We start from the raw sequence: 27,250 nt of genomic DNA, 5'->3' as shown, positions 1-27,250 counted from the left end.
TTTTTTTTTTAATTTTTTTTATTATATTCTGTTAGTCACCATACAGTACATCCCTGGTTTTTGATGTAAAGTTCCATGATTCATTAGTTGCATATAACACCCAGTGCACCATGCAATATGTGCCCTCCTTACTACCCATCACCAGCCTATCCCATTCCCCCACCCCCTCCCCTCTGAAGCCCTCAGTTTGTTTCTCAGAGTCCATAGTCTCTCATGCTTCATTCCCCCTTCTGATTACCCCCTCCTTTCTTTATCCCTTTCTTCTCCTACCAATCTTCCTAGTTCTTATGTTCCATAGATGAGAGAAACCATATGATAATTGTCTTTCTCTGCTTGACTTATTTCACTTAGCATTATCTCCTCCAGTGCTGTCCATGTTGCAGCAAATGTTGAGAAATCGTTCTTTTTGATAGCTGAGTAATATTCCATTGTATATATGGACCACATCTTCTTAATCCAGTCATCTGTTGAAGGGTATCTCGGCTCCTTCCACGATTTAGCTATTGTGGACAGAGCTGCTATGAACATTGGGGTGTGTATGGCCCTTCTCTTCACTACATCTGTATCTTTGGGGTAAATACCCAATAGTGCAATGGCTGGATCATAGGGTAGCTCAATTTTTAACTTTTTAAGGGACCTCCACACTGTTTTCCAGAATGGCTGTACCAACTTGCATTCCCACCAACAACGTAGGAGGGATCCCTTTCTCCACATCCTCTCCAACAATTGTTGTTTCTTGCCTTGTCAATTTTTGCCATTCTAACTAGTGTAAGGTGGTATCTCAATGTGGTTTTGATTTGAATTTCCCTCATGGCTAATGATTTTGAACATTTTTTCATGTGTCTGTTAGCAAAGGTCTTTAAAATTGATTACATCTTTCTTTTCATAAATAGTTTCTTAAATGTACTTTAATACCATAAACATAATTTGAATTTTTATTGAGAAGTATAGTGTAGGTGAATACCATGGGCTTTGGAGCCAGAATACCTGGGTTCAAGTGCTTTTATGAGTCTTAGTTGTGACTGTTTTTTAAATCATTGATTGGTGTTTGTAATTTTGAAGATAATTTATTATACAGGCGTGTAAATATTACTGTGCTCGAGTAGTTCCCCTTGCTAAATGGTCCCAAAATTCCGTGTATTTTTAATTTTTATATACAGGTTTTCTGTTTTCCCCTCTTATTTATAGCTGTTGCTTCTCATTTCTCCTCTACCAGCAGCGGTTCGATAGCAGCAGTTTTCCTCTCCTCTAATGATAGATTTCTAATCTCCTGTGGGCTTGGAAACTGACAACTGAGCTTATTTGAACTGTATATTTTGTTAAAAATTAATTCCAAATGAATGCTCAAAGGGTTTTCTTCCCAGTTACATTACTCCTCCTAGTAAGATTTCTTGCATGGACTTGGGAACATTTCTTTTGACTGTGAAGAAACCTATTTTGCTTGATTGTTCAATCTGTTGTGTCCGAAGAAATTGCATTTAGTGTATAAATGATTTCCTGATAAATGGTTAAAAATAGTCATTTTTACACTTGTTAATGTATATGTTACTTATGTGGAAAATTAAATCATTAACTCCTAACACGATAAACTAAACTTCTCAATTGAGTAATTCAGTGATATATTTAATATCTCTGGTATTTGGCCACTGCGATTATATAGAAGTTGTAGTAAGGAAGCATTACAGAGAGCGTAGATTTTAAAGGGATAGGATATAATTAGTATAGAGCAGTGACTTTCAAACATCTTTTATCGCCATCTGTAGTATAGTTTATACTACAATCTAGTACTCACATGTGTAATGTGATATGCATGTGCATATATCCATATGTACATATTAATATACATTATATTTTTATTATATATTACAGATTTTAACATATTAATTTTTTGAATGTTCACAAAGCAGTATTTACCATTTCTATGTGCAATGAACTATATTTTCTATTATTTTCTATTCTTTTTTTATCCTGCTTATGACCGACTCATTGATTTTATGTTCTCTGATTGATTTAACATTCATTTGGAAAACATTGAACTATGAGAAAGTGATTGGACTTCTTTCCCATCACATCTTCAGAAATATCAGTCACTGTCTCTGCTGGATTTTTTATGTGTTGTACAGTAGATAATCTAAATATTTCTAGGTTATTCTTGGCAAGTAGTGATTGGAGTGATTCCATGGAATTGAAATTTTTTTAAGTGGAAAAAAACCTTTTGTAAATCAAATATTTGAAGAATTTGGGGTACATTTTCTTCATTGTAGTCATGGAGAAGGAATTAAAGAGCATAGAGTAGAATATGAGTAGACAGTTTGGCTTTTTTTTTCTTAGAAATTCAGTTTAGTATATTTTCGAGTTGATGACTGAATTAAAGAATTACCTATTTTATATCTACAAATTGCTTATTTTTTAAAAGATGCAAAAAATGTAAAACTACTTTTGTAGGGCTATACATGTGGTAGAACTTTTCGGAAGTGATTTTTAAGGGATGCTTTTTCAACTGGAAGTGCTATCAGATTTTAAGTAGGTTTTCTTTGTTATTATTTGGGGACCCCATAATTGAAAAATCTTGTTATACTTAATGAGAGATTATTTTAACTAGAGTACAATAAATCATGAATCTTTCAGGTTCTAATAAAGCTGTGCTATCTGACCATTTAATCCCCTTCTCGCGTATCCTGAAACATTTACCTAGTACATTGCGACCCCTGCTGTTGTGAGAATTGCCGAATAACTGAAAAAAATATGTAATTGAGGAAGATTGTGTGATTTGAATTATTATTAAAGGCAGAGGAGAAATTTTGTTATAGTACAGTTTTTTTGCCATGTGAGGCTCTGAGTGAAAGATAATTCAATAGAACCAAAAATTATTTCAGAATTTCATGATATAAAGCATTTCATTTAGGAATTTTGAATTTAGCTTTTTCTTTGACATTAGGGACACATAAAGGGATTAATAAGAAATTTTTGAAATCATTACTTAAAATTTTCTTTCTCCACTTACCCTGAAATTTATAAAGTTTAAGTAGTTTTGATCTTTTCCTAGGCACTGAGAAGGAAGGCATTCTGTCCCAAAATGTTTCAGAAATTTTATTTGTATCCAGGAGAAATCTTGTATCTAAATATTCCCTTGTTTTGCTTTTCTTAAATACCTCCAAAATTACTCAGTTCTTCATTTTTGATATGTTACTTTCCTAAGATTTCATAAGAATCCTAAACTTACCTCTGCTTATTAGTTCAGTATCAATTATAAATCTTTTCAGTTCTATTTATCCCCACAGTTGACACTTAATTTCTTATGCCTACTAACTTTATGTTACCATATGGGAGACCTATCATAGCCAGTGGTTTCAGCAAATGTGATTATATGCAAATTGAATTGGACCTAAAAAGTTTGGCTTTATTTATCCAGTTGTTAGTGTAATCAGGTTTTTTATGGTGTTGAATTAATTTTTTAAGTGTTTGAAGTTTTTGTTGACTCATTTAAGAATCAAATCATTAAAAAAAATATTCCCTGACATAAATCCTTAAGCCATTTGGCCTTGGTGTGTCTCAAGAGTGCTTCCTTATGTCAGAATATCCTGGGTTGGGAGATGGCAAGGAAATTCTTTGTCATAGTGTGTTCTTCGGTTTCCTGGAAAATGCACTGATAGTGTTTCAAAAATAACTTGAGAACTAAATTTTCTTAGCTTTTTGTCTGATGCACCAGGCAAATGTTCTTGCACCCCTCAGTTGCTTTGGCTTGAATGTTTCATAAGCTAAGTTTTGTTTGATGTGCTTGGGGATGATGTTAGTACAGAAGCAAGCATAAATTCATAACTGAAGTGTATTCTTTGGAAGAGCCTAGATCATCATGGCATAGTTTGTGCATAAAGCTTAAACATCAATAATGGCAGAGACAGTGTATTACAGAATGCATAATCAATAATTTAAAAAAAAAAAAAAACCACCAGATTTCACTGGTGAACTCTTTTGAACAATTTTGAGCTTATTTACGGTATTCTTTCTCCTGTGTGAATGATGCTGATACATATTTTAAATTGAGTAATGTTCTGAATTTTCATGTCAGCTTTTCAGTTTTTAATTAGATTTTCAAAGGAATTTAAACTAAGGGGAATAAACCTTATAAAATTTGCAGGTCTCATCCTACATATATGAGTTTTTGCATTTTTTTAAATATCATGTTAGTCACCATACAGTACATCCCTGGTTTCTGATGTAAAGCTCGATGCTTCATTAGTTGCATATAACACCCATTGCACCATGCAACATGCAACACGTGCCCTCCTTACTACCCATCACCAGCCTATCCCAAACAAAAATGGAATAGGCACAGCCAGCCTAATGGTTAAACAGATTAGAGAGCTACCTGTAAATTATAGGCAATCACCACTTTCCACAACTTCTCCTCTATTTTGTAAGTTTTCTTTGTTTATTAGGATACTGTAGGAATTCTGTGGTTAGAGCATCAGTTTTCAAACTTTTGGTCTCAGGACCGCTTTAACACTCTTAAAAATTATCCAGGAGCCCCAAAGAGCTTTTTGTTTATGAGGGGTTATATCTGTGGATATTTATTGTACTCATGATTAAAATTGAGAAAAAAATTAAATATTCATTTTAAAATAGCAAACCTGCTACACGTTAACATAAATATTTTATGAAAAACAATTCTTTCCAAAACAAAAAATTAGTGACAAGAATGATATAGTTTTACCTTTTGCAAATTTCTTTAAAGTCAGGCTTAATGGACAACAGCTGGCTCTCCTGGCACCCTCAGCAATCTGTTGTGACATATTTCGTGTATGTCTCATGTAGCCTCTTAAGAGAGAATGAGAATTTTAAAAAAGAAAGTAATCTATTGTTATTATAAAAATGGTGTGACTTGTGGATCCCCATTAGGGGTCCTCAGACTACACTTTTGAAATCAGTGAATTAGAGCATTCCTTTAAAGCCTTTAATGCCTATTAAATGCAAACTCTCCTGACTTTTTAATAATACACCAGGAGTCTCAAATTAGCAGCTTAAAACCAGCTAAAAGACATGTTTGGCTTTACCAAAATATAGTTGCTTAATTTTATATTTGGATTTCTAGGTATGACCCACACTCTCCCATTCCCCTAAGATAAACTTTCTTTTCTCTTATACTTTGACATTTAATTTTATTTCTTGTCTTGCCTTTTAGACATCTTAAGTGTTCAACCAGTCTCATTTTAGAGTCATTTTTATCAGTTTCTTTGGTGCTTTGTGAAGGAGGATGGGGGATGTGTGACACGGTGTAGAAGGATGGAGACGGCAGACCCTGGGCGAAGAGAGACAACAGCTGTCCAGTCAGTTCTGGATCATTCACCAGTACTAGCCCAGCAACCACACTACATCTTCCTCTTTATCTGGTCATTCTCCCACTCTTCTAAGTGAGAATTTCATTCCTACACCTTCTCATAGATCTAACACCCCTTCCTCACCTTCAGCTCATTACCTTGCTTTGCTTCCTATTTCACTGAGAAAGTAGAAGCAGTCAGAAGAACTTCCATAGGGGCGCCTGGGTGGCACAGCAGTTAAGCGTCTGCCTTCGGCTCAGGGCGTGATCCCGGCATTATGGGATCGAGCCCCACATCAGGCTCCTCCACTATGAGCCTGCTTCTTCCTCTCCCACTCCCCCTGCTTGTGTTCCCTCTCTCGCTGGCTGTCTCTATCCTGTCGAATAAATAAATAAAATATTAAAAAAAAAAAAGAACTTCCATAAATTCCTATGTGCCATGGCACAAACTATGCCATGATGATCTAGGCTCTTCCAAAGAATACACTTCGGTTATGAATTTATGCTTGCTTCCGTACTAACATCATCCCCAAACACATCAAACAAAACTTAGCTTATGAAACATTCAAGCCAAAGCAACTGAGGGGTGTAAGAACATACCCCTCCTACCCCTTACCCCTTACCCCTCCTACCTCTGTGTCTGTACTTTGCTTCCCTCCCATTATTATGGGTGAACTTGCTCCTGCTCTTCCCATAGGCCAACATTCCCTCTCCATCCCATTCCCTGTCACCTACTCAGGGTTCTTACTACAGCAGTTCTCCTCTCCTGCATTAATGTTTCCCTCTCTAGAAGATCATTCATCAACATACAAATATGCTATTAATTCTTCCCTCTTAATAAAGATTCTTCTTGACTCTCACATCACTCTTTTACCTTCCAATTATTATTGCATTTCTTTTCTTCACATTATTGCAGAATGCCTCAAGAATTATGGTCATTTTGTCTCCCAGTTTCTCTCTTCCTTTTTGCATACATTCGTATCCTTTCTTGTCTGCTCATTGTGCCCCACCCCTCTTTCTCCTCTCTTTTCTCTCCTGTCTCCCCTCTCTCAGTTCACCTCCTCCCTGTTCTATACTCTTCTTAATCTTTTCCAGTTAGGCTTTCACTTATTTGCCACATCACACTACTCTGATCAAGTTCCAATGACCTCTACGTTGCTAAATCCAGTGGTCAGTTCCCAGCACTCATAGTACTCAACCTGTGAACAGCACTTGATACGGTTTCTCTCCAAATCTTTTTTTATTGATTTTCCAGGACACAATACTCTTCTGGTTTTCCTCCTAAGTAGCCAGTCCTTCTCGGTCTCCTGTTGCCATCTTTTCTTCCCAGTCTCTAAGCATCAGAATACCTCCCAGGGCTTAGTCCTTAGAATTTTTCTCTCTCTGTACTTACTCTCTTGGTGACTTCATTCATTCTGTTTAAATACTCTGCCTATCCTGATGACTTCAGAATATAAATAGAAAAAAAGATAATTTCAGCCTCTTCTCTGATTTCCTTCCTCCAGACATTACCACTTGGATGCCTTATTAGTGTCTGAGATTTGATATGTTCAAAATTAAGCTTCTGATATGCCTATGCTTCCACAATCTTTTCTATCTCCATAAATGGCAACTTTCTCTTTCTAATTAATTGACCCAAACTGGGGAAAGTTATCCTTGATTTCTGTTTTTCCCTCCTACCCTGCATCATTTGTCTGTGCAGTCAGCTGTCTTCAAAATATAGCTGCTATCACCCTGCTCCTAGCCACCATCTTCTCTTTCCTGGTTTAATACAGTGCCATCCTAACTGGTCTTTGCGCTTCTACCCTTGTCCCACATTCTCTTCTTAACACAGCACACAGAGTGATTGCATTCAAATTTGAGTTAAATCGTGGCATTCCTGATAATGAGGAATGTTCCCTCTATCCCTGTAGTCTGAAGAGTTTTACTCAGGAATGGATAAAGCTGTTTCTAAAAAAAAGAAAAAAGAAAGAAAAAATCATGGCATTCCTCTGCTCAGAAATCTTTAATGACTTCCTATCTCAGAGGAAGATCCAAAGTCCTTATAATGGCCTATAAGCATTTATATGTTCTCTCCTAGCTCCTTCTGTAACTACATCTTCTAGTACTCTCTTTTTTGTTCTTTCTGCTGAAAGCACATTGGCCTCCTTGCTAATCCTTGACCCCAATAGTGACAGTCCTACCCCAGGACTTTTGCACTGCCTGTTCTTCTGCCTAGCATGTCCTTTCCTAGTTTTTTTACATAGTCCATTCCCTCATGAAAGGGCTTTGCTTTCAAGTTATCCTATTTAAAATTTCATCCTTCAGCTTCTGATGTTCTCTTTCTCCTTTTCCTTGTATTTTTCTCCAAAGCACTTAATCACCATATAATATATCTTTCATGTAATTAGCTTGCTTATTGTCTTCACCACATGCCATCACCACCATTCCCATCAGGCCCCAAAGACTATAATATGCTCCATGAAAATGTGGATTTGTATCACTCTTACTCACTCTTATATTCCCAGGGCCTACAACAATGCCTAGTACATTGTAGGTTCTCAATAAATACTTGGTAGGTGGTTGGATAGATTATGTATGAAAGAAATGAACATTTAAAGAGATGAGCTTGAGTCTTCTTCCTTCCCCTCATTCCGTATTGGTTAAGAGACATTAGGCAAGTCAATAGATCTGAGCCTTTTGATTAGAAAATCCGTCTCACAGAATTGTTTTGCAAATCTGATAAGAGAATTGATATCTACTTCTGTCATAACTAGAAAACCTTCTACAAATGATAGTTTCGATAAGGAGGAAGAAAAAGAAAGGGAAAGTTTGAGGGGCTAATGATTGCTAAGTGAAAAAAACGAGGAGCACAGAAAAAGCCTTGTTACTTAATAGTTTTGACTATGCCTGCTTTTAGGGGTTTGTTTTAAACCTTGAAATAGCACTTTAATTTCTATTACATGACACAGATTTCTTTAATGAATTGTGTAATTCAAGGCAGGAGTCTTTTAATACAGTGATAACTCAAAGTGTGGTCCAGCGACCAGTGCACATTCATAGACTGTTTTTTACTGGTCTGTAACAAGTAAATCTAGAAATCAAGAATAAGTATTTAGACAGCTAATAGCAACTTACTCAAATAATATAATGTCTGCTGAATGTAATATTTTTTTGACTTCTATTTTGCATATATTTTCCTTAATTTTATTTTTATTATACTTTATAAAAGTATTAATCTTTGATACATGGGAGGAAAAATAAAAACTTGACCCTCCACCAGAGGTAATTTGAGAAGCACTATTCAAATAGATGAAAACACAGGTTTGATCTTAGATTAGCGTACTGTTCTTTTAAGGTATTCAAAAATCCATACATGCACCCCTATGTTTACAGCAGCATTATTTACAATAGCCATGATATGGAAGCATGCATACACACACACACACACACACACACACACACACACACACACTGGAGTATTATTCAGCCATAAAAAAGAATGAGCTCTTACCATTTGCAACAACATGAATAAAAGTAGTATAATCCTAAGCAAAATAATTCAGTTAGAGAAAGACAAATACCATATGATCAGTGACTTATATGTGAAATTTAAGAAACAAAACAAGCAAAAGGAAAAACACAAGAAAGAGACACATCAAGAAATAGACTCTTAACTATAGAGAAAAAACTGATGGTTACCAGAGGGGAGGGGGTATGAGATGGGTAAAATGGGTGATGGGGATTAAGGAGGGCACTTGTCATGATGAGCACAGGGTGATGTATGGAAGTTTTGAATCACTGTATTGTACACCTGTAACTAATACAACACTGTATGTTAACTAATTGGAATTAAAATAAAAACTTTTGAAAAACTCTGAAAAACAAAACAAAAAACCCACAAAATAAAAAAAACAAAACAAATGAAAAAACCAAATGCTGAATCCTAGGGATACTTGTTTAGTTCATTTATGAGCATAGATGAGAATGTTTCCTTAAAAAACTGAGAAATTACTTAGAGATGTTGCTAGCTTTTCAATATTTATAATAATAATAATAATAGCTAATGATCAAACTCATACTCAATAAATATTCATGAAGCGCTTAACTTGTATTAGGCACTTTCACATGTAATTTATAAATCTATGTGCAAGTTAACTAAAAAAGTTAACTAGCCCAGACATCTTTCTTCAAGTTGCCCTTTAATCACCAGAGGCACCAGGTGACTGATACATGTATAGCACTGAATATAACTAGTATGAAAGATTGGTCCATAATTTAAATCTTGATTCAGATTCCTAGCTGTATAAATTTTGATTCTTCTGAATTTGAAAGCTGTGAAGCATTCTAATTTGCCTGGCTGGTTTGTGCTGCAACTAATTTTATTGGCTGTGGCAGGAAAATTAGGATTCTGGAGATTCAGTAGCACAGTGTCATGCCTATTTCACAATTCCAAATGAATCATTTCAAAAAGACCCAAATTTTAGTCAGAGCAATGTTAGACCATATTCTCTTCACTGGAAGATAAATGAGGGTTTTAAGGTGTTCTAAAGGGATATAAATGCTTCTACATTCTGTGAGAATCGTTTTGAGAGTAAAAATGGCACCTGATTCGTCTTGATCTAGATTACATTAGGTAATCTGGGTTTCAGGGCATTTTGCAAGGCTGTAGAAGGATTTTTATCAGCATGTAGCGAGTCAGACCAGGTCAAGAGTTAAGTGATAAATGTTTGGTTTCTTCCGGTTGAGACAAGTCTGATTTCCCTTCTTGTGGGAGATCACCAGAGCAGATACTGTTGGACTCTAAACTTTGATCACTTAAAAATTAAGGGTTATTTCCTTTGACCATTCTGTCATGTGTTCTTAAAAGAAAATTTAAAAAGCTCTGAACACCTTTGAAATTCCCCCATACTGTTATTTTATTTTTTGTTATAATTAATATGACTTAACTTTTATTTTATCAAAAGCATCCTAAAATTAAATAAAATTTATTTATTTTATGAAAAGAGTAAATGGCCTTTTTTTGGCTTGTTTATTAAAAACTTTGGAAATTGTCAAAATAATATGTTTTCTAATTAGGAGGTATTTTCCATTTTTTAAAAACTAGGTTGTCTTTATGATGGCTTAAGAAACTTAAAGTAGACTTTTTCAAAAAATTTCATTTGGCCTGTTTATTACAAAACTGTTATGGAATTTCACACATCTGTTTCAGTATGCAGCTCCTCGTAGACTACTGCACTGTTTCTCAATTTTAATAGGCCTCATTTATCCTATAAATAAACCTACATTTTCTTACCTGATCAAGTGAGCAAACAATAGGGGTCAGATGTGCAAACACTTTAACAAAAAGCACATGTTTAGCCGTCAGGGTGAGGTAGAGTCATATCAAGATTGCTTGAAGTTATTAATGGCAGTAAAATTTATGCTTCCTCCTGTTTTCCCAATTAAATCAAGAAGCCTTTTTTCTTAGGATTCTTCTATCACCAGCTGTTTCCAATACTCTGTGTGTGAATATTGCCTGGGGTGTCTCCATTTCTACATGGTAAAAGCTGACCAAAGCACATTAAGTCAATGGTGTGGACCTATAGGCTAGAAAGCAGTCATTGTTAAGGGCTTTACTTTGGTCCGTATCATTTGTACCATAAGGGTGCACATTTTGTAGGGTGCATTATAACTAAGTTGTCGTATGCCCTGGATATAATAAAAGACTACTACAGACAAGGTAATAATTGAAACATGTTGAAAATATTTGAAAAATAAACTACATGGCTAAATGTACAGTTGTACATACTGAAAACGAGTGAAAATGCATCAAAACTGTTGGCTTTTAGAGTACTTAGTGAATACCTCCTAATATGACTGAGCTATTGAGCTTAATGGTACATTTACAATTTCAGTTTCTTATAGTTTTTAAATTAAGTAATTAGACACAGAAGTCATCCATGAAACACTGTATCACAAAACTATTGTTACACTTGTTTTCATACTGATCATTGTAACCTATAAATTCTGTAATTTTCACCCTTCAGCTCATGATTAAAAACTCTTGGTTTTTATCTATTCATCTCAAATCTTTACTACACTTGACTGTGAACAAATCTGTTCTGAAACAGGAGACTATCCAGTATAGTTGCAGCCTTAAAAATTGATCTCTCCAAATTCAAGTTTAAGCTAAGGCTGTCCAGTCCTACTGGGCATATATCTTATCTTCTCATGGGGCCTTTGTGACTTCAAAGGGAGTTTTCTACTTTGAATGAAGACATGGAGTGCAGAAGAGAATGAGAATCTGGCTAATAATGTGGCCCATAACTTGTGTTCTCACTCTGTTTTTACAAAGTGTTGGGCTGGGTCTACTGCAGAAGCGGAAATTTGGCTTTGAGTTCTGGTGTTCAAACTCATATTTCTGCTTGACTGAACTGTGAATGGAAAATCCCAAGTGTCTTACAAAATTAGTAACTAACTGGTGCTTTTACTAATCACTTCAGAGATGAAAAACCGAAGACATTTTAAAATTCAAAACCCATCAGCATGCGTTTGCCCTTTAATTGGCAGAAAATCGATCATGAGAGCAGTCTGGAGTTTTTTCTCCTTCAGCTGCTCCAGCTGAACTACAGCTGCAAATTTTTTTAAAGGGGGGGGGGGGGGGACTCTTGAATGTACTTTATAAGTGGAATAATTCCCACAAAATCAGTTACTGGAGTTAATGACCAGTTTGTTAAGGCATTAACTGCCCTCAGCTGGGAATGACCAATTTTGGGGGACTGGCTGCACAACTGCTAAGATAATTCAGTAACACTTTCAAATAATGATCCAGCTAATTAACGGTGAATTCCTGTGGAAATCCTATCGAAGTACTTACGACCTCTGCATTTAATAGCCAGTGAGTTCATCATGATTCATGTTTATTACCATAAATACCAAAGGAATCATAATGACTAGGCCATTTTTTTCCACCCTGGCCTTATTACTTGAACAGATTTGACTAATCCACCTCTAGTCATTAAGGACCTAGTTCTCAAAATATTCAGTCTTTTCACTGCTCTGCTCAAAATTCACAGGGCCTTTGGTGCTATGCCAGCATACAGACTATTGGCAGCCTGTTTTTACTTGGGAATAATTGATGTCTATAAGTCTTAAAGGAGCCCTTTTGAAATGCCTGCCATTTGTAGGATGTAGAGGAATCATAGCTGGTTAGCTACAGTTTATGGTTCTTAGTCATGAATATTTATGGGAAAATCATATCCCAAGGCCCCAAATTCATTTAGGATATACAAGATTTTTTTGAGATTTATTTTTAAGAACTCAGATATCCTTTCTTCCAACGAATGAAGAAGATGATTAGTTTATAATGAAGGATAAGCTCTTAATTTTACTTGGACCATTTAATCTCTCTTAATGGCTGTTTATTGCTATGTGATCTGCAAATTAGCCTTTAAGTAATAATAAATGTTGACTGCCAGAAAGCTGTTACTTTTTCTATGCAGCTGTGTTTGAAGAGATGAATTTAGTTTTTTTCCAGACATCTTCCCATTCCACGTAGGCACTTTTGTCCTAAAATACTTTGTCCTTTTGTTATAGCTCTCCGATATCTGCTAGATGCCATGAAGTTATAGGCTGTATTTTCATCAAGAAACTGATCATTTATATAATGATTAATGATTCAATGAATAAGATACCTATGATTTATACTATAATCTTCATTCATATATTGCAGTTCTTTAGAGGAGAAAGAAAATATGTGATTTGTAACAATAAGATGTGAGTTAGAATCATCAAGGTAATGTGGGTAACAAGATCATTTATAGAATATTTACATCTTTCTTCTGAATAAAATGGAAAATGTCAGTTTCTATCTTTTTAAATTCCCTAAATAAAAACGAAAAAGAAGAAAATCAATTTTATAGATACTTGTAAATCCAGTTGATTGGATTCTAGGGAACTTTTACCCAGACAAAATCTAGAAGACATATCAACAACTTGTGTTATATTGACCTCAGAGTACAATATTGTAGTCCCTTAGATCTGTCATCACCTCCCTTCATCCTTTCCTTAAGAAAAAAAGATATATATCTCTGGTGTAATGTCAGTCATATTCCAGGTTCTTTTGTTAAGTTGTGCTTAGCCCAAACAAGGGGAAAAACATGGACATGCTACTTAAAGATAAATAAGTAATGTTTCTGATTGTGAGGTTTGTCTTCAAGAGTGTTTTCAGACTTCTCTCTGCGTTCTTTCATCTTCTTCATAACTAATCACCTCTACAGTTTACTACTCTAGGAGTGAAATTAAGTTCCATCACAGATACAGAAACCTGGAAGAAGGAAGAGAGATTCACAGTGTGTTTGTGGTAGTGGTAGAGGGGGAACATGTACTAAATCTATGCTTTGGTTATTTTCTTTTCTCAAGTTCTATTTTTATTAAGGAATTTATAATAACCCTGTAAGAATGAGAGAATGATGAAGGGTTCTTAAAAGATATGGGTCACTGAGTGGAGCCTTGTAGTATGAGGTAACTCTCTTAAGCCCATACTTTGGGAATAGCAGAACTTTTTAGAAAATGACTGAGTAGAATAGAAGGACAAGTGGCTCAGCCACAGGCTCAGAATATACCTCTGAACCCTGTCTAGGTCATCTTAGAGAAATCTTGGCTGCTTCTCAAAACTGCTCTTCCTCTAACTACGATCTAATCTTGAGACCAGAAAAGCCTGTTTTAGGGGCACATGATAGTAGTGTTCTGTTGGTCAAATGAAAAAAACATTCTTATTCAAAGAATAAGAAATGATATTTGTTGAATAGGTTTATTACTGTGTCAGACAGTATTAATTGCTTTACCAGAATTCTCTTAACTGATCCTTATATAACAACCCTTTGAGTTAGGTGCAGTTGTTCTATCAATTTCATTGATGAAGAAACTGAAGCGTGTGCACGCACACACACAGAGGAAGAACCTGAAGCATAGAGTTTAAATAACAAAGGCTATATAGCAAGTGGAAGAGTCACAGATTGAACTCCAGCGTTCTGCCTGTCCAGAGCCTGAGCTCTTAACCACAGTGTTATACTACCTATTAACCACTCTACTCATCTTCTAAGAGCACCTTGTTTTTCTCATAAAACCAAACACTGCTTGACAGCAGTTCTTGTTCAATTTAGTGCAAGTGAGTTTCAGAACTTTTAAAGATCTAGTTCCCAAAACTGCGGGGGAGATAATGCAGTTTGTCCCTGTCAGGAACTTCTTTCGTCTTTTAGAATCTACTGTATCTGGGCACAGGTCCTCCAGTAAATAACTGATTGTTGTTCTGCATTTCATCTTTTCTCTACCACTCTTCTGCCACGGTCCCCTCTTCCCCGAGACTCCCAGATCTAATAGAGTCCCTTCTAATTTTATCTCCTTCCTGTACTATGTCACTAAGGAATGATGATAGGAACTTACATTTACTTGGCATTATTGATTTCAACCTCTCTGCTGCCTCGTGGAAGACTTGATAGAAAGTCCATGAACAGGCTTTGCAGTTCACACCTAGATTTGAATCCCAGAATCACAGTGGTGTTTCCTTTGAAGGAATATCTTGGCTTAATGAATATCATTGCCTCGTCTCCAAATTGAAGAGAATACCCACCTATTCAGTTGCTAGAAGAGTAAATGAGAAAATGCATGCTTACATACAATCAGAACAATATCGCTGTCTGCTTAGCCCTTTCTCTTTCTTCTTTTCTCAAAGAACTATGGTTATAAAAAGATTGGCTGTCCAATCTTTCAGGACAGCAGGTTTCCCTGCAGCTTCTCTTTCCTCAGCCCTTTAGTTTTCAGTACGCTTGGGGCATGATAATCATTTTAGATAAAGATTATGGGGGAAACAAAAGATTATGGGAAACTGGGAAGATGTTCAGAGATTTTTTTTTTTTTAATAGAGGATCACAGAGAAGAATTAGGAAGGTGTGGAGAACTGCAAGGAGCTTCCATCTTTGGCCATCAGTATGAAGGGAAGAGAAAGAGAAAGCACCCAAGAGCAGACTCAGGACTGGCTGCAGAGTGAACCATTCTGCTTCTTGAAACTAGATATGTAGTTTTGCTGTATAAAAACAGGTGATATAAGTTATTGTTACGCTGAGATCTGTTTCTTTCACCTGTTTTTCAGAAATAACTATAATTTTAGAACTTTTCTCCAGACTTCCTATTCTGTCGCATATCCTTTGAGTTATCCTTTGGAAGATAGATAGATAGATATACAGATCTTATATACATGCATATATATGTATATAAGGTGATAAATGTATTATCGTTATATAAATTATATTATCATTATATATACATTATCATTAGCTCTAAAGGATCTCCTTGTTACCTAGTGTGTGGAGTACAGATCTCTTAAAAGTGAGTCTTTATTTTCTCTCATCTTATGTGAATGATGCACAACCTTAGAATATTGCTTTTTAGAGTCCTTTTCATTGACACCAGCTATAGATTCTCTTCAAGCGTGGAATAGTGTCCTATTTCATTCCTAGTTCCACAATGAATTTTAATTTGTTTGGTGATTTACTTCAATGTTAATCTTTTTATTGGTTATTGATTTCTCTTTGTTTCTTTTACCATTTACTAAGTTACATGCATTGGAATCCTACTTTTCAGTGAACCCACTACATAGAGAAAATATCTTCAAATAATATTTTGTTAAAAAAATAATATTTTGTAAAAATTAAGTAGGATTAGAACATAACCCACAACTGAACAACATATAGAAGGAAACTAGAATGGCAGGTAAAGAGAGATTTGCCTTCAGAACATGAGGGTTTGCTGAAGGACCCTACTTAAAAAGATTTAAAAGTATCTCAATCCCTGGGAAAAAAGCTAATACTATGAAGTATAAACTGACCAAACTCAAAGGGATACCTTCCTCCTTAGAGAATACAGTTAGCATTTTTCACTTTTAACCTACATCTTATGAAAACTTGTACAAAGATTTATTTTCCTATGGCAGATTTGTTTTATACTAGAATAAGTATAAGTGAATGCCTTCAGCAGTGTAAAAATGTGCTTTATTAATATCTATCAATCTTTTCTATTTAGATTGCTTTGATCCCAAGAACAAACTGTTGGAGTTGGGAGCAAACAGTTGTCTCTGCTTTTCTCTTTTTGGAGTAATTTCACAATTTTTGCATTACATCTTCCTCCAAATAAAATTCTTACCCCCCTCCCAATACTTAGTATATATATTTCCTACAGTTAACTTGTGTTTCTGACTTACTACTCTTCATCTTAAGATTCGGTATACTTTCTCCTGTATTATTATATCTTACCTTTTCATCTAAGCCTAGGGTCAATATCCTTAGAGCGTATATCCCTCATTCAGTGTCTGTCTTCTCCACAGATTGTGTATTTGAAGTTTTTCAAATATTAGAAAAGGCCTGAAATTTACCTAAAATGATTTGATGTGGACTCTTTATTCTGCAAATTTTCTATAAATTATAATACTTTAGAGAAAAAGACATTAAATATCAGATAAAATAAGTAATCCTGTTATTTCACATATAAAATATAGCTTCTACATGCATTGTATTCTAAGTGGTTGAGTTAGTGAATTCGCAGATTTTTAGTTAAATTAGAATGTTTACTACTATGTATTCATCTGATGAAGAATGGATTTTATTGTTTTTGTTTTATCCAAATGAGTCATTTTTATATTGATATTGAAAACCAAAGGAAATAGGCTTTAGCCAAACAATTTTAAAAGATGCAAAAGGCCAGATTTTTAAAAATTCTATTTCAAAAATGTTTTATTCTATCATATATCAGTATAGATCAGTCTTTTATACCCAATAATAATATCTTGCTTAGAAGGTTATCTCACCTTATGATATAAAAAATAATTTGAGTGGCATCGTAACATAACCTGGTGAGATTTGAGAATCAGAGTTTAAATCCCTGCTCAACCACTTACAAGGCGGTGTAGCAAATATTTGTTTTCCTCTAAGCATGAGGTTCCTCATCTGAAACATAGGGACGATAATATATACTTGACAGATTGTTTGGAAGTTTCACTTTGTTCTTCTTTACCACGTGATGTATTTTTATCTAACATATAAGGTCCAGGAAAAGAAAGAGCTAGAGATAAAGGGTCAGTTTTTTGTTTTTGTTTTTGTTTTTTACTTACTTGTAAAGGACCTCTTAAAACTTCTTAAAATACTCTTCTCAAATCTGGACTTTTATAGAATTTAGTAATTTCTGTCTTTGAATAAATGTGCTTATTTCTTCTATTTTAGCCTCTGATTTTTTTATGTACCACTGCTCTTTTTTTCCCAGCTTTATTGATATCTAATTGACAAAACTTTATGTAACTTTAAGGTATAGGACATAATGATTTGATATATGTATATATAGCAAAATAATTACCATAATGTTAATTAACACATCCATCACCTTACACTGTTACTGTGTGTGTGTGTGTGTGTGTGTGTGTATGTGTGTGTGTGTGTTGTGTGTGGTGAGAATGTTTAAGGTTTACTCTCTTAGTAACCTTCAAATATACAATACGGGATTGTTAACTACAGTCATTATGCTGTTTAAATACTAAAAATAGAATCAGTCAGCAGGTATTTATTGGGAAACTTCTGTGTGCTCTACTAAGCCTTTTGAGAATACCAAAGTTTATGTCCTCTAAGAATTTCTAACCATCTTAAAAGATATGCCTGATATATGAGAAAATTCAATCAGAATCTAAAACAGAATTTTAAAAAACACGTAAGTATTTTAGTAATTTTATGGTATGGTAGACACAAGGATAAAGATACTAAATTTATCCTCCATGTTAAAACATATTTAAAATCTTCATACACTATTTATCAATTAAATTCACTTACCTGCTTGATTTTTTTAAACTCCAGATATCTTCAAAGATTTCTCAGAATATTGTTTTTTGAATAAAACATTTTAGTTAAACTTTTCTAATGGATCATAAATAGGTCCTTAAAATATGACCTAAGTAGAAGGATTTCATGATATATGAGTCCCATTTTATTTTTCAGTCTATAATATATCATTTGCTTCTCTTTTCTCAGTTTCAAGGTGTATAAGGCTATGATCACCTGACCTCCAAAGTTCTGAGGCAGCCCTTAGACTGTGCTCAGTTTATAGCATTATTATTATTAATGTTTTATAGTCTCATGTGTTTTAATGTTACAAATACTGTTGTACTTCTTTTTAAATCATTTGGATTATTTTTCCAGTTTCCAATTCCTAGGAATTAAATACACTTTTTGGCTTACTATTTTGCATACAGTACATCACTGTCAACAACTGTATTAATCACATATTTTGATGGAATGGTAAAGGTAGGGAGGCCAGTGACCCAATCAATTTTATAGTATGCTATTGAAAATGATAAATTCTTTGGCTTGTGGTTAATTTTTTTTCACAAATGTACCTAGCAAAATACATATTATCTCTTGGATATTTCACAGACAGTATATTCCAAACTTTGGGATTGAAATAGGGAGCTCAAAATATTTTCTAAATTAGCAGTGTATAAGGATTTGATTCAGGAGTTTAAAAGTTTTAATTATTAATTTGAGTGTGTTATATCAAAAAATGAAGGGGGGTAAACAGAAGGGGGAATGAACCATGAGAGACTGTGGACTCTGGGAAACAAACTGAGGGCTTCAGAGGGGAGGGGTGGGGGATTGGGATAGGCTGGTGATGGGTATTAAGGAGAGCACATATTGCATGGTGCACTGGGTGTTATACGCAAATAATGAATCATGGAACATTGCATCAAAAACTGGGGATGTACTTTATGGTGACTAATATAACAAAATAAAAATTATATTTTAAAAATTCATTATATCCATGATTTAATCATATCCCTGATTTCTTATGCCCAGGTAATGAAAACTACAAACAAATAGCAATGTGTGTTCTTTACCACATAAGCATGGATGACCGCTTTAAATCAATGTTTGCATACACTGACTGTATACCACAGGTAAGTGGTCTAAGTTTTTTTTTTTATTTCTTTTTATTTTTTTATTATTATTATTTTTAAAGATTTTATTTATTTGACACAGACAGAGACAGCCAGCGAGAGAGGGAACACAAGCAGGGGGAGTGGGAGAGGAAGAAGCAGGCTCCCAGCGGAGGAGCCTGATGTGGGGCTCGATCCCAGAACGCCAGGATCATGCCCTGAGCCAAAGGCAGACGCTTAACGACTGAGCCACCCAGGCGCCCCTTAAGTTTTTTTTTTTTTTTAAAGCTTTAAAAAAAATAGGTATATGTTGGCTAATTGAACATAATAATAAAAAAATAGGTATTTTTCACTTTGTTCTCTTGATTTGCCAGATACATTTTTCCTTTAAAAATTCCCTCTTGAAAATAATTTTAATTTGTGATAGAAAATTGAAAAATACAGAGCAGTATAAAAATGAAAATAACTTTCTGTTATCCCAGACCCAGATATAACCATTTAATATTTTGGTACATTTCTTTCTGTGTAGTTAAAAAATAATATATTGAGATTATATGTTATATATAATTGTATATTACTTTATTTACTCAATAGATCATAATGTATTCTCCCATGTCACTGAGCAGTCTTCAAAAATTATTTCTAATAGTTGTATAATATTCTATTGCATAAATGTATCATAATTTAAAAATTGTTAAATCGTGTAGTTTTTTCCAGTTCATCAAATGAAAATAGATGTAAGTAAACATATGTAAAAAAATGAAATAATGTGGAATAAATATCATACTATGTAAACATCTCTTATTTTTTCTTTAAATTCCTAAAAATAGAATTACTAAGTCACAAGGTATGAACACTTGTGTACTTGACATATTACCTTTTAAGAAGGCATGTTTGTATTTCCATCCAGCATTTCACTTTTTTCCTTTATTTCATTTTAGTTCCAGTATAGTTAATGTAAAGTGTTATATCAGATGTACGATTGTTATTCAACAATTCCATACATCACCCAGTGATTATCACCACAAGTGCACTCCTTAATCCGCATCACCTATTTCACCCATCCCCCCACCCACCTGCCCTCTGGTAACCATCAGTTCTCTATAATTAAGAGTCTGTTGATTGGCTTGTTTCTCTCTCCCTTTGCTCATTTGTTTTGTTTCCTAAATTCCATATATGAGTAAAATCATATGGTATTTGTCTTTCTCTGACTGAATTATTTCATCTAACATTATACTCTCAAGTTCTATCCATGTCATTGCAAATGGCAAGAATTCTTTCTTTTTGATAACTGAGTAATATTCCATCACACACACACCTACACACCATATCTTCTTTATCCATTCTTCTATTGATGGACACTTGGGCAGTTAGTACTAGCATTTCACTTTTAGCATACTGACTAATACCATTTCTCTAAAAATGGAGTGTCTCTGTTTCCTTTTATTTTCATTTCCATGAATAGTGATGAGGTTGAACATTTTTGTATGTTTATTATCCACATTATTTATAAATTATTTATTCATGTCCTTTACCAATTTTTCCATTGACACGTTAATATTTTTAGGATTGATAAATGAGATCTAAATATGAAATAACTATTTTAATTCTTTCTGATATTTCAAATATTTCCTAACTTTGCCCTTTCATTTTATTTATGCTCGATGATTTTAAATGCTTTGTGTTCTCTAATAGGCAAATGCTTTATCAAAATTCTTTTATCTTTATAGTACTGTTCTTAAGAAAGATTTTGCTGTGACTCACTTGCTCGATGTATTTCATATGTTAGGTCTCTTTGTCTTGAAGGAGTTTAGTGATTTTTTTTATATGGATTATATTGTAAGGGTAGAAATTGTATACATATTATACACATTTTAAACTCTTAGGGAATTTTCCTTCACAGAATCACTATTGTGCCATCAATCTTTATTAAACTGAGCTCCACTAATTTGAATATCTGATGAATGGAACCCTGGTTGGGCTGGTTTTTAATATTACATTATTTTTTATAAAATTTTTTTCTAGGGGTGCCTGGGTGACACAGCGGTTAAGCGTCTGCCTTCGGCTCAGGGCGTGATCCCAGTGTTATGGGATCGAGCCCCACATCAGGCTCCTCCACTATGAGCCTGCTTCTTCCTCTCCCACTCCCCCTGCTTGTGTTCCCTCTCTCGCTGGCTGTCTCTGTCTCTGTCAAATAAATAAATAAAATCTTAAAAAAAAAATGTTTTTCTAAAATAGAAAAAGCAAAGTTGCAGGATATATAGTAAACAATAAAAATACCACTTTAAAAAACACTTTAGAAGAATATAAATAGTAAGTTATACTTACTATTTAAACTAACTAGGCAATTCCTCATTAGCCTGATGTAAATTATTAAGTGTATATTACTTGAAAGATAATTTATATGTAGTAAAAAATAGGCCATAATTTCTCTTTTTATTCTTATTGCCCATCTTTTTATTCATCCCAAATTAGTGAGATGGTTCTGAAATTGATTTTCTATTCCAGAATTTTATACCTTATCTACATGATATTAAAAAACTAATAAACTCTCAAGGGTAATTTCTTAGCCTTTTATATCAAAAGGAGGAACTAATTATGTTTATAGGAAATAGATATTCTTCAAAGAATATACAGCATATCTTACCTCACAAAGCAAGGCTTCTTATAGAGATAACACATGTCAGACTGTAGCCCATGCAAAGTGTAATCAAACTCTCTGTCAAACAAGTTTTCAATAAAAGAGTAGCCATGTCAAAGGGAGATTACAGGTGATTTACTACAGTCTCACTCCATATGTTCCAAGGGTTTCTGCTTTACAGTTTCAAAGGGTGTTCCTTTTCCAATCCCATTTAGTGTCAGAACTTCATTGACTACAGGATATGAATTGGAAAGCAGCCAAAAAAGAATAATATTCTTGTCTAGATTGACTGTTTTTATCCAGATTAGATTTTAAAGAAAATAACACTAAATAAAAAAAGAAATAAATGTAAAATAAAAAGGGACAGAAACTTATTTTGTTGAATCTTCAATTTGGAATTATCCTCTTTTAGAATGTATAATTTCAAACATAAAACTTTATTTTAAATAAAGAAGTAGAAAGAAGAGACTGTTTAGGTCATTTCTGCCACATCATTATTGCAGTTGAAAACTTTGTATGTAGAAAATTCTCCCATACCTTTTCAAGAACAATATTCATGCATGTTTACTTGACATAATTTTCTAACATCAAACATTTCTGCAATGGGAGTTTTTAGAACACTTATGAACTATATTTCATGAGCAAAATCTTCTAAAACTCATTTAGTAGTCAACATTCTTTATTATTTTTTTATAAAAATTCAACCCTTATAGGAATAGTGTGGTGATGTTACCAAATTACATCATAAACATCCTGAAGCTTTTTAGTATGAGGCCATATTTTAAGAAACCAAATGATACTCTTGAATACATTTGGTCCTGAAGTGCTACGTATCCTATAACTTGTACTTCATAGGGCTCAGTTTTGACATATTTAAGGAAAATTTGACATGGCTTGGTTGCCATCCAGTCCCAAATTCATTATAGAATAACAGAATCATGGAAAGGAAATCTGGGATTAAATTGCAATTTCCAAACTTCCTTCCCAAGTTAAAAAAGATACTCCTTTCAGAGGTAGTGTCTACTCAAATTAATGATTTTAAAACTAGTTTTTAAACTATTTATTGAGACACCTGGCTGGCTCAGTTAGTAGGGTGTGTGACTCTTGATTTCAGGGTTGTGAGTTCAAGACCCACATTGGGTGTGGAGATTACTTAAAAATGAAGTCTTGGGACTCCTGGGTGGATCAGTTGGTTAAGCATCCAACTCTTGGTTTCAGCTCAGGTCATGATCTCAGTTCTGAGATCAAGCCCCGCGTCAGGTTCCACACTCAGTGTTGAGTCTGCTTGAGGATTCTCTCTCTCTCCCTCTGCCCCTCCCCTGCTCGTGCTCTCTCTTTCTCTCTTGGTCTCTCTCTCTCTCTAAATGAATAAATCTTTAAAAAATAAAAATAAAAGATCTTTTATCCTTTTCTTAAAGATTTTATTTACTTGAGAGAGAGAGCACAAGCAGGGGGGAGAGGGAGAAACAGGTTCTCCGCTGAGCTGGGAGCTCAACGTGGGGCTCGATCCCAGGACCCTGGGACCATGACCTGAGCCAAAGGCAGATGCTCAACTGACTGAGCCACCCAGGTGCCCCAAAATAGAAGATCTTTAAAAAAATTTAAAAATTAACTATTTGTGACAGCAACTGATTAATCTACTTATTAAATAAAGGTGTATCTGAGGTTTGGATCTTAGAGTTAATGTAATACTTGGTTAACTTTGAAATTATGCACATTAATTACATATGCATAAAAAATAAAAAGTTTTGTTTAGTAAAGACTGTCAGGTATTGCAAATGATTTTCAAATGAAAAGCCTAAAATAACTTTGAAAGTAGGAAAGCAGTGGTTCAGTAGTCATCCATATTCATTTCAATGACAAAAAAAATGTGGAATATGGTCATATTCTTTAATTACATTACATATTTTTGTAAAGGGGCTTTATAAACCCTAAAATGCTATACAAAAGTAAGGTACTACTAGTAAAATATCAAATCATTCACATTATTTTGGATCCATTCATAGTCCAGTTTAAATACTGCCTTTTTTATATATGTTTTATAAGAGAGATCTGTAATTAAGAGTTTTTTTGTAAATTATTTAACACTCAAGAGTAAGTGATTGTATGTTCAATATGCCTCATAATCTCCCAATATTATATTGCTTTTCTTCTTTTGTACTTTAGTGCCTCTAATTATCCAGTATATTCTAATTTTTTCCCCTATTATGTTACCATTCTGCAAAATTTGGGGTCTAGGGCAAGGCTGACTTTATGTATGATCTTAATGGTCTCAGTGGGTGAATTGTTTCAGGTAAGCAAACTTGGGGATAACCAGGAGTTAATAGTTGTATTGTAATAATAGTTAAAAGTACACATTAACAGTTCATTGTTATTTAGACCTCTAAGATGCATGTTCTGTTTAAATAGGTGTAAATGCCATCCAGATGCGTATAAAAATATTTATTGGTATTAGAATGGGCAATCAAAGTACATGTTTAGGTAATGATGTCATGGTGTTATTTAATATTTTACCCAGAACAGTGTGTAAGAATCTGCATAGTGATCCACATGTTTTCCACCACAGTTGTCCTATTTGGCCCCTCTTTGATCTACATGCTTCTTTTTAGCTGAATGCTGGTAAACGTTCTTTCTGACAGCCCCCTTTGCTCCTGCCTGCCATTATCTGCTGAAGTTCAGAAACCAGAGCATCACTTCAAACAGCAGAGTTAGGGAGTAGCCAGTCAGAAGAGATTCCTGAGGCATGCAAAGTTCTGCCATAATCATTCAAAGATGTTTGGGTGGGGGGATGGGGGCAGTAGAGGTGTATGTGAATACAGAGAGCTGTGGGGGTTGGCCTCTGGTCACTGGTAAATAAGTGAAGTCAGGTGCCAGAGAGTCTAGACACAGTGATTTCAGTCTTGGGTCTTTGGTATCTGATACTCAATATGGGACTTGTCTGATTGAACACTATTGCCTCTTCATTGCACAGGCTGAAGCCCTTTTAGTGCTTTCCTGTTAAATTAGTAAAAGATGACAATGGACATAGTTAAAACAGGACAAATCTAGTTTTAATATTTCCTAGTTGTCAGCAATTACACTTACTTTTGAAGTGCCATGGGTAGCAATCAAATTAGAGACATAATGTTGCACATGGAGTTTGAACGAAACTATTATTTTCGTTATTCCCATGTGAATGCTTTAATTAAAATTGAAGTGTTTCTCTTTCCTATTATGAAAAACTAATTCTATATCATGATACATTTCATTCACATTTAGTCCTAATTTCTCTTGATTTGGAGGGGGGGTAGTTGGATAAGATTTCAAACTGCGTTATTTTTAAAAAATCTAGCTTCTGATTACTTCACCACAGAATTTAACATGAAAATTACCAAAAACAAAACAAAAAACATAACCCTTCAGCTTCTAACCAGATCACTTCTAACCCCATTTGTAAGGGCAATTTTCATACTACAAGGTTAATTTCAAGTAAATAGCAACAGATAAAATTTTGCCTTGCTGTAACAGATTTTTATTACTGCAAAGAAATTTCTTGCCTGTATGAAAGTTTGGAAAAATCTATAGTAAGCTTTTAATTAGAGAATGAAAAACATACTAATTACATTAATTAGGGGATTGTCACCTACATTTTTATTAATTTATAATTTACTTTTAATTGGTAGTTAATATATAGCTGGGTAGCAAAATCTGCTAAATGCATATCCAATGGATTAAGATTATTTTAATTTTCCCATAGAATTTTTTTATTCTGTAATATTATTAGTGTTAATGATTCTTTATATAAAGATTCCATTAGTAGCAACATTTGTGGTTAAAGAGCTGTCCTCTGGAAAAAGGCACAATACATTGCCAGCTATTAACCTGCCATAGTGTTTTGTGGTTTTCAGCATAGAGTATATATATAAAAGTATAGTTTTGTTAGGATTATACCTACCGAGGTATAATTTTTTGGAGCAATTGTAAGTGGATCTGTGTTTTTATTTTATTTTATTTTATTTTATTTTATTTTATTTTATTTTAAGATTTGTTTATTAGAGAGAGAGAGTTGGGGGGGTGCAAGGGGAGAAGGAGAGAAAGTCAAGCAGACTCTGTGGCTGAGCACAGAGCTCAATATCACAACCCTGAGATCAGGGCCTGAGCTGAGACCAAGAGTCAGACGCATATTGGACTGTGCCACCCGGGGCGCTCTGGATCTGTGTTTTTAATTTTGGTTTCCAGTTGTTCATTGCTAGCACATAGAAATACAATTGATTTTTGTGTGTTGACCATATATCCTTTTTGAAAATTAAAAGCTATCTGAAACTAATGTAGAGAATAATTAAAACAAGATTTAACAGAATAGGGTCTAACCAGTCAACAAATAGTTATTATTCACTTACTGTAATAAGACACTGTGCTGGATTCACAAAGGCATGAAAAGGTATTGCTCTGAGACAAGACATAAGAAATCCCTAGGTAATAAATTGTAGGATTGACTTCCCTATGTCTTAGCAATTTGACTTAGAGGAAAATATCTTTACATAATATACACTAAGTTAAACTGCTGATTTACCAATAATAGAAGACTAGCTTCTCAAACCTATAGCATAAAGTTTGTTCATTTCTCCTTTAATATAGCAACTGTCTCTCATCGTGACAAATCTAGATTACTGATAGATAGGTAGCCTACTTTTTCCTACATTTCTACTTTTCTGATTGCTGCTTTTCAGACCCACCTTCTCTTTCTCTTATCATTAATAGAGTTCTTTTCTCATTTTCTACCCATGCCCAAATGATTGGATCCAGTTTACAGCTTCAGTCATCAACCATATATGATAATTCCTAAATCTCCAGTGCAAACATTTCTTCTAAACTCAGGGTTGCATTTATAACTTCTACTGAATATGTGCACCAGACTATCACATAGACAGCTTATTAAACTCAGCATAAAACCAATATTACTATCTTCCCTTTAAAGTTCTACTCTAGGGTGTCTGGGTGGCTCAGTTGGTTAAGTGACTGCCTTCAGCTCAGGTCATGATCCTAGAGTCCTCGGACCCCGAGTCGGGCTCCCTGCTCAGCAGGGAGTCTGCTTCTCCCTCTGACCCTCCCCCTCTCATGCTCTCTCTTTCATTCTCTCTCTCAAATAAATAAAATATTTAAAAAAATAAAATAAAGTTCTACTCTAGTTTTTCTTGTTTGGTAAATGTTAGCACCACCATCCATGTTGTTGCTCAGTGCCCAAATCTGGGAGTCATTTTGACCCTTCCTCTCCCCTAACCCCAACATCTAGTCAGTTATTAAATCCCATTTTGATTCTCATTCCTAAATATATCTCTAATCCAGCCTTTTATCTCGACCCCCACGGCCCCACCTAGCGCAA

General features: G+C 34.4%; 1 protein-coding gene across 2 annotated transcripts in view; it reads left to right on the top strand.

Annotated features, from left to right (window-relative positions):
• The window catches only part of KIFAP3 (kinesin associated protein 3), a gene marked incomplete at its 3' end in the record, with an annotated part of 150,485 nt that overhangs the window by 62,880 nt on the left and 60,355 nt on the right, over window positions 1-27,250 (top strand). For both annotated transcript variants that reach the window (XM_008695960.2, XM_040636200.1), the window contains 1 exon segment: window positions 19,168-19,268. In XM_008695960.2, coding sequence (XP_008694182.1) covers window positions 19,168-19,268 — 101 coding nt within the window.

This window comes from Ursus maritimus, unplaced genomic scaffold (genome assembly GCF_017311325.1).
Source record: "Ursus maritimus isolate PB19 unplaced genomic scaffold, ASM1731132v1 scaffold_2, whole genome shotgun sequence".
Taxonomy (NCBI): Eukaryota; Metazoa; Chordata; class Mammalia; order Carnivora; family Ursidae; genus Ursus; species Ursus maritimus.
This window is presented reverse-complemented; position numbering and strand designations above follow the sequence as displayed.